The sequence below is a fragment of the Indicator indicator genome, chromosome 18, assembly GCF_027791375.1.
Source record: "Indicator indicator isolate 239-I01 chromosome 18, UM_Iind_1.1, whole genome shotgun sequence".
Taxonomy (NCBI): Eukaryota; Metazoa; Chordata; class Aves; order Piciformes; family Indicatoridae; genus Indicator; species Indicator indicator.
In genome coordinates this window covers 14,566,990-14,583,045 of record NC_072027.1, presented here as the reverse complement: position 1 = coordinate 14,583,045, position 16,056 = coordinate 14,566,990, and the positions used below count along the sequence as shown (strand labels likewise).

Genomic DNA, 16,056 nt, shown 5'->3' with positions numbered 1-16,056 from the left:
AGGAGCCAAGCTCCACAAGCACATGCTCAGGGCTACTCTGCTTCAGTCTGCAGAGTTAAAGGAATGAGAACTTGGAACACCCAAGTCACCCCCATGAAACCTTCCAAGCACAGTGACAGCCACCCACACTCCCAGAGCTGCCTTTCTGTAATGACCCCAGCCATCCTCTTTACCTTACATGCCAAGTGTGAGCAGCTTAGCCAGCTTCTGATGTCATCTCTGGCATCCCCCAGCAGAGCACTGTGCTCTCAAGGGAGCCAGGTGGTCTCATCCCAGCCCTCAGTGCAAGGCCCTGGTGCTCAGAATGCTTGTTTTATGGAGGTTTTGAGTGAGCTGACCAAGGCAGCAGTCATGTACCTGCAGAAAAGATCAAACATGACAGTCAGGACTGAAATTTAACACCCAGGGAGGTGTGAAACAACACACAGCAGTTCAGTGGAGTCCAGGCTGTGGAGTGTACCACTACAGGCAAACACACATCACTGCCCTGTGCAGATGGCCTGTACCAACCTCCCTCAAATAAGGGATGGTGGCTTCCTGAGTGCCTCTGAGGACATCACTGTCAGGCTGCACATTGTGGGAGCAGCACCATCAGCTGCCAGCAGTGCTGGTGTAGGCAAGCAGGCAACAGTTTCACCTGGAGGAGCAGGAAGCTCAGGGGAGGAGCAGATGGATTAATTGGATTCTCTCAGAGGATGACACAAGGAAATTGTCTTTCCCCACACAACGTTTTGAATCCCTGCAGAGTCAGCAAACCTCTGCTGGGTGCATGTTGATCACGGGTAACAACAAGGCCAACTGCAAGGCAGAAGGCCATGACTCCTGCCTTTGCCTTGGGATTTGTTGGAAGCTCTGCTGTGTGTGGCAAAGCAGCACCACCCTGAGGCTTTGCTATCTGTAAGGAGTAGGTGTAGCATTTGCTTCAGTGCTCACTGGTGTGTGTGCATACACATACCTCTGTCCAGATCAGTATTTAGATACAAAAGAAAGCTGTATCATATCTATCTGAGGGCCCAGATTCTCTCTCTGTGCAGGAAGTTGCAGGGGAGGGCTCAGCTGTGGCAGCTAGACAGGGCCTGGCACCTGATGTGCACAGGTCTGGCACTTAAGCCAGCACACACCTCTGCAAACACACTCCTGCTGGCTGGCTGAGCACTGCCCACAAAAATACTTGCTCTGGTGCCATGTTGGCAGCAGCGTGTCAGCCATATGGCTGGGGCCTTCACCAGCTGCCCAAGCTGTTGTGCTCTGTGGCCCTCTCCTGTTCACATACACACTCACTCCTGCCATAGCCATGCTCTTCCTCCCAAGGCTGGTCTGGATGCAGGTAGGAAGCCCTTCTGGAACGACCACGATGGAGTCTGGCAGCAGCAGCAGCAGCATTGCTGGCTGCTTGAGGGACCAAGGTGCTGCACACAGTACCATGGGGTAGGGCTGAGCAGCACCTCACCAGCCAGTACCCTGTCCCAACATACCTGAGAGAACTGCACAGTGGGCCTGGGAATGGCAGTAGTGAGCACCTGCATCCTGGTCACAGGTGCATCCATTAGCACTGAGGACAAGCCAGGCAGTCGGGTTTGGAGGTGGTGGCAGCATCAGCTGCAGTCCAGCATGGCCACATAGCTGAGCATCAGGATCAAGGTTCAGAGCAGCAGGTGCATGTCCAGGCACAGGTATGGCAGAGGCTGCCCTGTGCAGGCTCTCCTCGAGGTCATCAGCAGAAGGGGACAGCTCCAGACAGTTTCTGGGTGCTGGCAGCAAACCCCTCCCCAGCAGGGCAGAGGCACACCAGCGGCACACCAGCAGCTCCCTGTCACCCCTCAGCAGCTCCACAGCTCACAGGCTGCCACTGGTCATAGCAGGAGCTTGCAGGATGGCTGCAGGTCCAAGGGCAGCTCAGAGTCCCTGAAGGGCCATTTTGGGGAGCCATGCAGCCAAGGATGAGGCCACCTCCCATGTTGCTAGGGCTGACTGTAGGGTGCAGGTCAGGGAGCAGGGCATCCCAACCAGTATCAGGGCTGGGAAGAGGGATTCAGGCCACCACAGAGGAACTGGGACCCATGGTTGGGCTGCAGACAGAGCAGGACACTTAGGAGCCTTGGCTCATGGAGAGAGTGGACCCCAGGCTGGGCTAGGGAGGAGGAGGTGCCACTCAGAAGCCAGGAGCTGGTTGGGGTGGATCACTGCTGGGGTAGGAACCCCAGGGTGGGGCCATGTGTCATTTCAGGAGAGCCATAGGGCATCAGCTCCTGCCCAGTTGTGCTGGAGCAGAGCACAAGGCCCAAGCTGTCAGCATGCACCACTAGGGGTGGCAGACCCCCAGGGGAAAGGAGCCAGGAATCAAGTGGGATAAGAGTGTTGGCAGGGCAGTTGCGAGGTCCCACGGTACCTGAGCCAGGTCAGAGGTGGCAGCCAGGGTCAGCCAAGAGTCCAGATCATCAGGCACATCCATGGTGATGAGGTCTGAGGTTGAGCCAGGAAGGTGAGGTAGCAAGGGAGGTCAGGATCAGGTCCAGTGACAACAGCCTAGTGATCACCAGGCAAGTCCATATTGATGAGGAAAGGCCGAGGTCAAGCCGGGAAGTCAGTCTGTGGGTCAATGTCCAGGTCCAGATTACTGGGGTCCACAGCCAGGAACAGGCATGGCTCTTGCTATGGCCAAGCCCCAGCAGCAAAACTTCAGCTTCAACCCACTCCCAGAAAAAAAGGATGGTTGGCCTTGGCCAGGGCCTCCTTCCAAGAGCCTGTGGTAGCCTCTACCTCACATGTATTCTCTAAACTGCTCAGGAAGTCAAAGAACCATCGTAGATAGATGATGGAGGAGGAAGTGATGTTCTCACAGCCCTCACTAACAGTTGTGGGTAAATCTGCACTGACACCTTTTCTGTTCACTGGAGTCAGCAAGACTCACACCTGCCATAGGCTGAGAGAAACAGATGGGCTGGCAGAGACCTCTGCAAGGCTCTGGCCCAGACAGCTGCTTGAAGCAGGCCACCCACATCAGGCTGCTTAGGGCTTTTACTTTGCTCCAGCAAGTGACATACCTGGAACAGTCTGTTGCACTCCATTATCATGTGGGCCAGGCCCTGCGTTGCTGCCAGGTTCTCACTCAGCTCCCTCTGGTCTGGCTTCCCCAGGCTGCATTTCCTCTGACTAGATCTGTGGAGAGGGGAAGGTGAAAGGAAGGCTGTGTGAGCAAGATGTGTGAGCCACAGGCAGGAGGTGCCTACTTAGGCTGGTTTCCAGCCTCAGGACTGAAGTGGTATTGTATGCCCAAGAAAGGCAAATCAAGGCTTTTTATTCCCCAAACATCATCACACTTTTGGCCAAAGACAGCACTGACTTCAAGCTGGTTTGTGTGTAGCCTTCAAATAACAAGCCCCTTGGATACCCTGCAAAACTCATGTAGAACCTGTTAAATCCTTTGGCCCAAACCAAACACCAAATGTTTCAAAACCAGACCCCTCTTTTAATTCATAATCATTACATGACATCATTAATCCTGGAATCTAATAGTCTTATCTATCTATGTGCATTCCTGCCAAATGGCTTGAAAATTCAGTGCTGTCCTGACAAATGGCTTGAAAATTCAGTGCTGCTCCTCAAAGTCAGACCTGTCAGCTTCTACCCTTTGAAGTCAAAACCCTGCACTATGGCATTAATGTCCAGTTACAAAAAAGCCAAAGCTTCAAAGCGTCACAACTGCTAAAGAGAGACAACAAAGAGAAAACACCACTCCTGTTTGGGGTCCTACTATGCCAGAGTAATGTTCATGTAAACTAAGCAGGCACAACTCCTAGGAGATCAAACACAACCACAATCCAGGAAGGACCTGCTGCCACTGCACTGCCCACTCCATCACATCCCCAGCCAACCTCACAACCTACACAGCTCCCATGTGCCAGCTCAGCCCAGGGAGGGCAGGGCAGCCCCAGGCTCTGGCTATGCTTTGGCATGCTCAGATGTTATGTGCCACTTGAAAGAAAAACTTAGTGTTTTCTTCCCCCTCTGGTGTCCAGAGCCTGTTAGCCTGAAGGATGCCACTTGCACAGCTGACAGCTTCTGCTTTGGAACCAGTCCTCACCTTTAGCTCCCCAAGTGAGGTGATTACCTCGCTCTGCCAATGGGTGCACAATGTTTCCATCCAAGTCAGCTGTCCTCTCCTACCCTTATACATGTCTGCCTGTACAGAGGAGCACAGAGCAAAGCAAACAGCCTTGCTCAGGAGGCCAGATAAGGCATGAAAGCTCCTAGAGATTATTTGTCTACTTTGGCGCAAGGGCACCTTCCTCTCTGCACATACTAACAGGGGATGTCATGCAACCCAGATACTTTTACTTATTAAGATAAATTTACAGAATCCCTGTGGCTTGGTTTGGCAGGAATGATCCACTTATCACCCAGCAGAACCAGGGCCAGCAACTGCTACCATCTGCCAGGTATCTGCAGGGCCTTAGATTGCTAGTGCAGAGGCTACATTTTCAATGGCCAGCAAACAGAGGCCATTTACTGGATTCCTGGGCAGCTGCAAAGAGCACAGCAACCATGAGGGAGGCAGGTTAGGAGCCTGACAATGGGGGCTTACCACTCCTGTGGTCAGCTCCTGCTGGACCTGAACAACTAACTTTGAGACAAACTCCAAGACACAAACACTATTTCCTCTTTAAAAGCAGACACTGAGCCTAGGATAGCTACAGACAGCAGTGTTCCCTACAGACAGCAGTGTTCCCTACAGACAGCAGTGTTCCCTACAGACAGCAGTGTTCCCTACAGACAGCAGTGTTCCCTACAGACAGCAGTGTTCCAGGAAAGACACTGCAGACAGCACCAAGAGTCTAATACCTAGTGGAGGAGGAGGAACTGTCCCGTCTCAGGGTGTTGAGGTGGAACAAAGAAGGTGCAAGGCAGACAGCAATGTTGGTTGGGGTCATCTGGTTTTCCTCAACAAAAGCAACCACATCTCGCAGAAAGAACAGGAGTATTTTCAAAGCTTCTCGGTTTTCCTTTGGGAGGAGGAGAATAGCAGCCTGGACAGCCTGAAACTGCTGATCCTTGGGCACATCTGAAAACAGAAACAATGATGAAAATCACACATGACCTGCAGGAAGCATCCATCAACAGAGATCCAAGCAGGGCATTGAACCTGCAGGTTCATCCATTTTCCTGCCACTCTATGTCACAGTAGACAAGGCAAAGGCCATTATCAGGATGACATCAACAAGTACAGTTTTCTCCTATTGCCTGTCAAGAGGCACGTTCACACACAGCATGCTGGTGCTTGATTTCCAATTTATCTTGAAGGCCATGCTAATGATCTTATCCTGGGCAGGCTTCAGTTACACTCCAAATAAGGGCTTGTCTCCCCATAAAATATTGCTCTGGAATGATACTCTGGAGCAGATGGCTACTCTACTGTCTTTTCCTTTCAGCTTCAGGCATGAGGATAACAGATGGTCTCAGTTAACTCAATTGAGAGATCAGTGGCTTTGCCAACAGATTTTAATTCACACTGAAAGCCAGTGAGACTGTGTGCCCAAACAGCTCCTGCAGGAGAGCAGGTATGGTTCATCTTGCCGTGCATGAGGAAGGTCACTCCTCTTTCCCTTCAGGTGTATGCACACATGCACACCACACAAAACAAGCTTAGTGAAAACACCACAGTAATTTAATCTGGGCACTTGCTCAAGTCACATGTGGCACAAGATGGGTGAGTTCAGTCATTTGCTGTTTCTATCCCAAAACAAGAGATGGGAGGTGGACAGCGGTGAGATATAACAAATGGAAGAAAATGACTCCACATCCATCGGACACAGGAATTATGGACCTCCCTACCTAAAGGATTTGTGGATGCAAAAAGAAAACTTGCTTCAAGCGAACAAACCAACCAACCATTTCCAGACAAAACTGTAGAAGCCTGACAGGTTAAAAAAGCAAAACCCAACTGAACTTTCATGCAGCTACACCATACACAGGACAGCAGTAGCCCATGTACTCATGTCAATAAAAGTCACTTAAAACAGGCTGAAAAAACAGTCCTCTCAGAAACCTCTGATTTTCAAAACCTTTTATCCAAGGAAGAAGAAACTTCCTGTATCAACATCATCATGAGTCCCTCCAGCAAGTTCCATCCCCTGCCCAGAAGCTTTTTGAACATTCATTGCTTGAGGGTAAAGTACTGGAGATGGAACCTGCTTAAAACTGTGTTCAACACTAGATTGCAGCTTCACACTTCCTTTTTTTTCAGGTTGAGTCTCTACGATGAAAACAGTGAAAGCATAGGCAGAAAGTATCTGGGGTTTCCAGGCAAAGATACTGTTTCACAGCAGCTATGCTTGGTCGCTTTAATAAAGGCATTTCATCAATATGACTTCTGCATAAGGAGCTGCTTCATGCTGTGAACAAGGGGACTAATTTCTTTCTTAATTTTGCATAAGGAAATGACTGTTTAAAACCATAGTTTAGGAGGGCTGCTGCAGCATCTGTTGTTCTTCTAAGAACAGAAAAGACACTTTATAAAACAGCTAATGTGAGGCTCTTAAGTCCAGAGCCACACTGAACTCGTCTTTTCAGACACATCCTGCCTGACTTATCTGCTTTGACTACAAGGGCACATGGCACTAGTCCCAGTCTGCCACTGCCTTGTACAGCTGAATACGAAGATATTCAAGTAGCTGGAAAACCATAGCTTTTGTTACCCACATTGGTAGATGTGCAGGAAGGACTCACAGAGCCTGCTGGTAAATATAGGCTCGGGAAGGTCTCGAAAGTACTGCTTCACCATATCTGCCACATCAAAGGCTGACTGCCCTTCGTAACACACATTGTTTGGGTTGGTTTCATTCATTTCTCTCAAAGACAGAATCCTGGATTTAACTCCGGATTTTCTGAACAGACCGACCTGCAGGTAAAAGAAAATATTAAAGGTAAAGAGAAGAGTCATCAGGGATAGAATCTCTGACAAATAATTGATCCCTCACTTTTGATAGCCAAGACCCTATGGCAGTGGGATCTAACACCAAACTGCTTGTGTATCGTTAGCTGCAGCACAGATATCCTTTCCAGGCAACCAGCTTGTTCCTTTGCTTGCTTTTTATTGAATGCAAAATTACTCTTTTTTCACTTTTAAAATCATTCAGTTTGCTATCAGTTTGCTTGAGCAGGCTGTGTTCACACATTAGCTTTCAGTGAGGTAGCGTGTGCCCATCCAAAAGCAGATGTACACTAATGCCCTTGCTGGAGCAAACAATCTCAGACTGTGAGGTCCACAGGGCTCAGATTTAACATCTGATACATCTAACAGGTCTACAGGTTGGCAAAGGACAAACTGTTATTCTGAGGGAAATTATGACTTAATTTTTAATATGAATGTCAGTCCAGTTTCAGGCAAAAATCTATAAGTTTCCCATGAACCTGACCTCCCCAAAGCTTCTGCTGAAGGTTTCACTGTGTGCCACTAAGACAGTATTTACATTCATAGGATGTTAGGGGTTGGAAGGGACCTTCAAAGATCATCAAGTCCAACTCTCACTGAACACCAGGACCTCAAAATGGAACACACTGCCTGCCCACACTCCAGTATGTGCCTCCAAACTGCAATGGAACTTCACAGCATGCACACTCTTCTCTACTTCAGCATGATATTGCACACCTAGACAATTGCCAAGCACAGAAAAACCAAACCAAACCAAACCAAAACAAAAAAAAAATCCCCAAAAAACCAACCAATAAAACCCCAAAAAAGAAGCCCTTTCTTTGACGCCTATGTCTCATGCCACAAGCCTCTGTTTCCTCACCTGCGCTATAGAAATAGGACATGGAACACCCACTTTCACCACCATGCACACATCTCCACATAGTGGATAAATACAGATTTAAGAACCAGAAAAGATGTTACAGGCACTGCTCTAACATGTTTTATCTTTGCTTAGTGGCACATTTCAGCTGAAATGAAATTTATTATGACATTAGCTCTGGCACTACCAGCAGGACAGAGGCAGGAGCGATGTTGTGTGGTAGCCTTGTGTCCTAAGGGAGCAGAGGCAATGCCACCTCAGCAGGAGAAGACAGATTGACTGCCTGCACCAAGAGAACTGCTGCAGATGATTTCAGTGTGGCAAGGCACAGGCACACAATACAGGCCTAAAGGTATACTCCCAGAAGCTAACAGCATTGGTAACTTCTTAGCGGCCACCTGCTCAGCCCTACACCTTTCTGTAAAGGTGCAAAAGCTGGAAGCAGAGACTGGTTCCCTAGAGCAGATCTGTTCAATACACAGAGCTGATCTGGGCTTCTTCAAGTTCATACCTGGTCAAGAAAATGGCTTCTTAAATAGTCCAAGGCTTGCAGTATGCCATTGGGCAGTGGATGGCTTGTTCGCTGGACATTCAGAAGGAGAGGAACCCCAAACACATTTTTGTCCTTGTAGTCAGAGGCTTTCACCTTTTTAATGAACTTTGGCACAGTCCTGAAAACAAAAACCAGTGCATGCAACTCATTAGCTCTCCAGCACAATTCTGCCTGCCACTTCCATTACCTGAATGGGTTGGACTTGCCACAGCCCCACATCCTGCCACATACCTCTACACACAGCATCATGAGAAAGAATCATCAAGGACAATTACCAGGATGATTTCCTCACTTCACACCTGAAATTAGCTTTAATAAAGCACTCTCATGTGAAATATGTTCCATCCCTTTAGGACACTGCAAGCTTTTCTCACTTCTTTCTATATTCAAGTATCAAATCCCTATCCTAGATGCTAACTGATGTTTCTAAGTCCTCTGAATGACTGGCATCTTTATTGTTTTCATTTAAACAGGGACTTGATGATGAAGAGATGGATTCTCAGCCCAGCCAGCTCTCACCTCAGGCCCTTCAGGTTTTGTGAAGGACCTCAGAGAAAGACCTGAAAACGGGCAAATTTCAAGAGGTAACCGTACAATGCTTTAAAATCAGTAACAACACAACCACCAGTAGGGAGCAAAACTCCAGTCCATAGAAGAAGAAATCCTGGAACCATTGAAATAATCAAGAAACTGCAAATGATTTAACACAGTGACATTCCTCATCTTAAAAGATAGGACAAGAAGAAACGGCCTCAAGCTGTGCCAGGGAAGGTTTAGTTCGGATATTAGGAAAAACTTCACCATCAAAGCATTGGAACAGTCTGCCCAGGGAAGTGGTCAAGGCCTCATCCCTGAAGGGATTTAAAACAGACGTGGTGCTTGAGGGATGTGGTTTAGTGGTGGACCTGCCAGTGGTAGGTGAAGATCCTCCAGGATCTTAAAGGCCTCTTCCAACAAAAGCCATTCTGTGATTCTATGAACACACGTAACCTAGGCAGACACGGGAATTCACCTGCTTACTTCAACACAAGTTCCAACACAAGTTGCTTTATTATTGAACGACTTACCAGTTCCAGCCATGCTTACTGGAAGGGGAGTATCTGTCCATCAAAGCAGTGAGCTTCAACAAAGCCATCTTTTGTGTCCGGGCCAGCTGGGCAGCTGTCTGGCTGTCAGTCTGGCTGGAAAGGCTTCCCAAGCTCATGCTCTCATCCACAGACCAATGTTGCTTCTCATGCCTACAGGAGAAATATTAAGCTTAGGACTGCTCCCACTGTCCCTGTTAAGTTTTCTGCCTGCATCTGTGAAGCACCTTCAGGTCTAAATGACCTGCAGCTCCCAGACACCATATAGTTAGTTCCATTTAAACAAGGTACTTCTCATCCAGGAGGTACTCTGGCAATACAAAACGTCCCATGAGAAATCCTGCAGCTAGCCACAACATCTGATTCCAAACGTCAAAGTGGTTATGTAGATTATGAGCGACCTACTTGCAAGAGAGGTCAGAGCAGGCATAGATACCAGAGTGCCTACAGACCAGTGGAACCTGGCACATGTGGTGCAGACCCTGATACCCAGAACAGACTTACTTAAGAATGCTTTGTTCTGGAGAAGCAATTACACTTTGAGTGGGGAGAACCAATGGGGAAAGATTCCCAAGGGGCAGTCTACCAGGGACACCCAAGGATGGCTAACCTGTTGGCATTAGAGTTTATGTGTGCCAAGTCTGCAGAACTGATCTTGCTGCTTTGTCCTTCAGTGGATGGGAGGTCTGCTGTCTTATCTTCTGAGCCCTCTGTTTCAAGACAGATTTCTTTAGGTGAGGATGGATATAAAGAGGTCAAGTCACTGGCAAAGTCCAAATCCCCATCATCTGAGAACTTCTCTGTCCACTGATCAACCAACTTTTTGAGACCATTGACATCTTCTATAACATTGTTCAGTTCTGAAAACACATCATCATCACCAGCTTGTGCTGCCTCCAAATTATCAAGTTCAATACTGGGCATGTTGTCATATATACTTAGCCTGTTATTTGTGCATGCAAGTGGACTTCTGGGGGCTTTGGAGTCCTTGGAACTACTTCTGTTCCTGCTCCTCCTGCACCCATGAAAACTCCCACTTCTCCAGCTGATGAAAGAGTTTTCTACTGGAGACAGGGAGCTGTTTGTAAGCACTATAGGGAAAGTGCCAGGTTTATGGCCTTGTGGTATGTGAAACATCTGGTTCATTTGTAACTCCATGTCATTTTTTAGATTTTGCTGAGATAGATCACTCCACAGCAAGAGCTTGTTAGGATCCAAGTCCTCTGCATACATCACCCTTCCTTCATCATGGCTTTGTAGTTTCATAGCAGGACTTGGAGTGCTCACTGTGGCACTGTTTTCAGACTGGTTACTGCTATTGTAATTCTGGGGACAAAAGGAAGAATTGTTCTTTGTTTGGATGCCAGAGAGGTCAGAAACATTTACACAGTTCAGCATCTTCATCTTTTCTTCATTAAGTCCTTCCAGAAGAACAGGTTCACTTATTATGGGCTTGGCTTTTGACTGACCACTCCTTAGGCTGCAGCTCCTTAAGTGCAACTTCTCCATTTTCTTTAGAAGGCTATTCCTCTTTTTGTATGGTGACTTATCCAAAAGCTTCTCCTCATTGGTAGTATTTAAAGGTTCACCGGGAGGAGGAGAACAACTAAAAGCAGAGTCCAGTGAAGTCACCTTAACTGAGGAACATCTTGAAGAATTCGTGCTGGTTTCCACATCCTCAAAAGGTTTTGGGAAGCTAACAGTGTCACTGTCACCACTGCTAGTGCTGTGAATTGAGGACACATCATGTTTCTCTCCATGATCCAGAAAGACGGAATCCTTGTTGCTGATGCTCTTCAGTGTTGGACTGCCTGGGAGTGATGCACCAGCACCTTCCTCTCCTGGGAAAACTTCCAGGCTCTCAATACGAGACCATCTCTGACTGCACCTCTCATAAGCCCATTTGTTACTTATTGCACAAGGTTCATCATCTTCAGATTCATCACTCTTGGGGGGCGGGGAGAAAGATAGAAAAGTACAGTTGAAAAGCAGTTTGGCAAACTTTTAATTACCAAAAATGTAACAAAAAAGGAGACTTAAATTTTTTTGCCTACCTCCAAACCCCCAAGACAAACATATGGATATGTAACCATTCAGTTCCTGAAGGTCTGCCCTGAGCTCTGGTCTGTTAACTGAAAAAACCTGCTGACAAATTACTCCCAAGTTTATCACAGGAAAAGATCACAGCTTTGATCTGAGGAGGAAAAATTCTGATCTCTAGCAAATCCAAAGTTTTGAAAGTTCACTGTATTCAGTTTGCATGGCCTTCCCTCATGCCAAACAAATCAAACACTCTTTCACTATTCTCTGACCAAACCTCATCCATTTTGGGGCAAAGAATCATTTAGCTGTGGGACTGTGCTAACATTAGTATCTGGAATACCCTTTGGAGACCTCGGCCTCAGTGGCCATTCATGCCAGGTGCTCCATTGGCTATCTGGTCCCCATGCCACATGAGCACTTGGCCAGCAAACCATTAAAGAGAGAGGAATCACCTGTCTCTTCTCTGTGGACCCTCTCTTGCCCCATTCTTCCTGAAGGCAGAGTGGAACTTTCCAAAAAATAGACGTTTTTCCACAAGATATTCTCTTCCTAGTCCTGCAGTTAATCCATGGTACCTAAGAGGCTTTACAATCCTGGTTGAGCATCCAAGATGTGGCTATAACTCTGTTTTAGCTACAGTACATTTTTTTCAGGAAAGACAACTCCAGCAAGGCTAACACACAACCAGCTTGCACTGGCTGGGCATTTGGCAGTGGCTGACACTGTGTGGATTGTCCATTTTTGTTTCTTATAATTTGTTTAGTCAAGAAGAGTTAAATTTCACTTTCAGGTTCTTGAATAAGACACAAAACTACTTAGGAAAGCAATAAAACACATGCTGAGGTGGGGCCCTGGTGCAAGTACTGGACAGCAAGCAATATGTGTCAAATTACTTTTACAAACCACTTCAAAACCTGCCCTGCCCTTAACCTTCTTTTACCAAGTTACAAACTGAACATTACATAATTTCAATCTCCATCACTATGTTTTTCAGTGGAAAATGCAAAGGTAGCAGCTTTGCACAATGGAATTGAATAGCAACAAGTTCATGCACCTTTTAAAAACAGGCTTTATATTTACACATATATATGTGTGTGTGTGTGTACATGTATATATATATATATAAAAAATAGTTAAACATCTTTTTAATGATAAAACTAACTACATTTTACAAGCAGACCTGTTTCCTCTGACGGCTTATTTCCACTTTCATTGATGCACACTTGTTCAATGTGTTCAACCGTCTAGGGTGTAAGAAAAAAGACAGAAGTTTTAAATTTACACTATTTTATTTCTTGAATGCAAACATGCTCCAAATTAGCTGGGACTGTCTGCCACAGAGCCCTCATTACTGGGGTCAAACACTGATGTGTTTAGGGGTTCCCCATACATTTTGCCAAAACTAGCACCAACTAACCACCCCATGATATTCCCAGTTCAGTTCTGCCATCTTAAAATTAGAGAAGACTACAATTAATTAGTTAATTAAAAATCATATGATGAACTTTAACAATTGTGAAAAGTTGTGAAAAACAGTTGTGAGCTCAGATTTTGAAAATGAAAGAAACTCACAAGGTGGCTTCTTAAAAAGAAAAAGAAAATTAAGACATTAACCTGTATCCTCATAAGGACTTTATTGTCTGGCATTTTAATGACAATTTACGGAATCAATAGGGCCCCAAACTACTCAGACACTTAACTGTCAAACATATATGTGGCATCAACAGGGAGGCATACTGGGAGTATGCAGACACTCAGGACAGATGTCATATCAAGAAACAAAATATATACAAAGTTCTCTAGTATCTGCTGTATGTTATTGACGTAGATGCTGCCAGCTCCTGTTGGTATTCTTAGTACAAGCAGAGTTTGAATTCAGGTGACCTCACAACACAGAAAAGGAACAAACTGCTTTGCCAGATGAGAAACTTTACAGTCCAGTAGGAGGTCTTATTGCATCCCTTGGATTGGCCCAGTGGAATGGTATGGATAGTGTGGAGTTCACTTCACCTGCTAAACCATCTCATAATGGGAATGCTTCAAAAACCACAGTAAGTAGTAAAGAAGTACACCTCTACACCATGCTGGCATTCTTAGATGGGGAAACAGCTTGTGCACTGATGCAATTTCACTTCTGTGCTACAAACAGCTGATGTATCACAATAATTTTAGATCAATGCTTTTGCTTCTCACTTAAAGAAAAAAAAAAACCAGGAAAACAAAACAAAAGATTTATCTATTGTGCAGATCACTTTTTCTCCTTATCTAATGGAACAGCTCTGGGGAATCTCACTGGTCAGAGGAAATCCCTATGCTCTGTAATAGGCATTTCTAAAGAGCACACTGTCAATGCCACCATGTGCTTGCAGAGAATTGATTATTCTTCCTCCATCTGCAGACATTTCACATTACAGCGAAGACAGATGTGACACTTAGGATAATGTCACCGAGACCTTGGCTGAAGATGTACACACACATGCTCACTTTACCTTTAAATTTTTGAAACACCAGCTTCAACAGTACTAAAATATGTGCCTAAGTGATTTCCTTCAGTCACAGCACTGATGATTTGGCTAGACTCTGACAAAAACTAAGGCATAAAAAGATAAATGACAAATAACTTTGGAGCTTGGAGGTATTAAGGATGAATCATAATTAATATTTACCTGAATAGTGATTCAATTGCATCTCCATCTAAAAATTCATGATCTTTCCTCACAGTTTTTACATCAATTGGAAACTGCATATCTGTGAATGAAGAAGGTGAATCTGAAATCTGAGTTGTAATTGCAAAGACTTTGAATTGTGCAACATATTTATCATAGGTGAGATAAATCTACATCTTTTTCTGTAGCTATATATTCACACAAATATATAGAGAACAAGAGGGAGAACACATCGGTCTCTGCTTGCTGCCATTGGTTACAGGTACACAAGCATTTGCTGCCTGAAGTGACTAAGTACTATGGCCTAGAAATATAGAAAATAAAGCTTTGCTTTGGTTAGGTTCTCTGCACTTTCTGCCTTCAAGCACAGTATAAAGCCAGGAGTTTTTTCCACAGGCTTTTGCTAATGGTTAAGGTACCATGCAGCACATGACAGATGCTCTTTGAGGCATAGTGACCTGAGAAACCATGCTCTACTTGAAGCTAATCGATACACCAACTGAAGACTTCAGTGTTTCAGCAGAAATTTAGCCTTGCAGATGACGGAACCAGCAAGATCCATTTCTTGGCTTACCTTTTAAACTTAATTCACCTAGTCAGGTCAGGACACTGCATGAACAGCAAGGTAACACAGGGGAGTCATGATCCAGAAGCAAGAAAATGTATACTGTATCTAAGCTGTCTTAATTGACAGATTAGATAATAAAATCTACTCTAGTCAAAGAGGAAGCGTTTCCATGAGATACCGTGTTTCATAATACACAGCTTTCACATTTGGCTGTATTGCTTGACTTTCAGGTTTTGATTTTGCAGTGAACAGGGGAAGTGGGAATAAGATCAGGCAGAAGTTACTCTTCAGTATTTTAGTTGTATTTCTTCAATAAAATCTCTCTTAAAAATAGATTAGCTTTTGTTACATTCAGTGTTCATAAACATATTTTAAAGAACAGTTTTGAGGTATAAGCACAAGTTTTGCCTGAAAATTATACAAGTTCTCAACAAACCCCTATCTCCCCCACAATTAACAAGCACTCTTTGTAGCTTTAATAACAGGAAAATATGTTGTGTTTTTTTTTTTTTACTGTGGCTGGCTGCTACTCAGCATCTGTTTTAAAAAACTTGTGATTTCTAGAGGACTCTTCCAACATTCTTTTTTAAAATAAAACAGTCTTGCTCAAGACCACAGGATGAAGAGCCTTATATGAGTTTTGGTTGCAATCACTAAGTTGGAAAAAAAAAAACCACCACTCCAAGGAAAAGAGCCTGAGAAAAATTTAAGCAACTAAAAATTACAAAAGCAGAAACATGACTGAGTTACAGTCTAATAATAACTAGGAAAGATTTGGTCCCCTACAGAATTCTCCTTAGTCTATGGTAACCTACTGAGGATGTCACTTCTGCCAGACAGCACACTAGGTTGTTTTCTTGCAGGTTTGCATGAAGACATCACAGAATTTGGAAGTATTTCCATCAAATGTTTCAGGTTCTGAAAGCTTATTTATGTAAACAACTCTGCTTGAATTCAATGTTAACTGCTTGACAAGTCCTTGGTATCATACCTTCAAAGAGCTGAGCATACTGGGGAAACCCAGCAGCTCTCAGCCAGTCGCAGGCTTCTCTGGCTTCAATTTCTGCAATGAGAACATAAAACTGTTCACTTACAGCACTCACAAGAGTTAGTGCTTTCATAATACAAGCAAGCTTGTTTTATCTGGTGGATTCTTGTACATGAATGTTTTGTTAGTGTATTACTAAAAGCCCCGTAAGTTCTTGCATCAGACGCACTTACATGTGCATAACTTTGGAGTAGTCATTCCAACACGGGATAGACGTCAAACATACAAGGGTCTAGATATGAGCACATACCTGAGATGATTCTATGTCATGCATCCATGCACCTCAATTACCCCTGAGAT

General features: G+C 45.1%; 1 protein-coding gene across 1 annotated transcript; it reads right to left on the bottom strand.

Moving 5' to 3' along the window:
- Positions 1-1,398: 1,398 nt before the first annotated feature.
- LOC128972830 (rho GTPase-activating protein 7-like) lies at positions 1,399-15,829 on the bottom strand. Its single transcript, XM_054388958.1, has 10 exons — positions 15,700-15,829; positions 14,141-14,222; positions 12,655-12,718; positions 10,042-11,378; positions 9,414-9,584; positions 8,305-8,464; positions 6,700-6,898; positions 4,843-5,062; positions 3,045-3,159; positions 1,399-2,589 (listed from the first exon to the last, which is right to left on the bottom strand). Exons 1-10 carry the CDS (start codon positions 15,827-15,829, stop codon positions 2,572-2,574), a joined length of 2,496 nt encoding a protein of 831 aa, XP_054244933.1. The 3' UTR covers positions 1,399-2,571.
- Positions 15,830-16,056: the final 227 nt, after the last annotated feature.

What these genes read in the sequence shown, in the direction of transcription:
- LOC128972830 (XM_054388958.1), bottom strand. Translation starts at nt 15,829, where the DNA reads ATGAAAGCACTAACTCTTGTGAGTGCTGTAAGTGAACAGTTTTATGTT. An exon ending in CTTCCTGCACATCTACCAAT is followed by an intron (nt 5,063 to 6,699) that starts GTGGGTAACAAA and finishes TTCTGTTTTCAG; the next exon opens with ATGTGCCCAAGGATCAGCAG. An exon ending in AGTTCCTCCTCCTCCACTAG is followed by an intron (nt 3,160 to 4,842) that starts GTATTAGACTCT and finishes CCCTCTCCACAG; the next exon opens with ATCTAGTCAGAGGAAATGCA.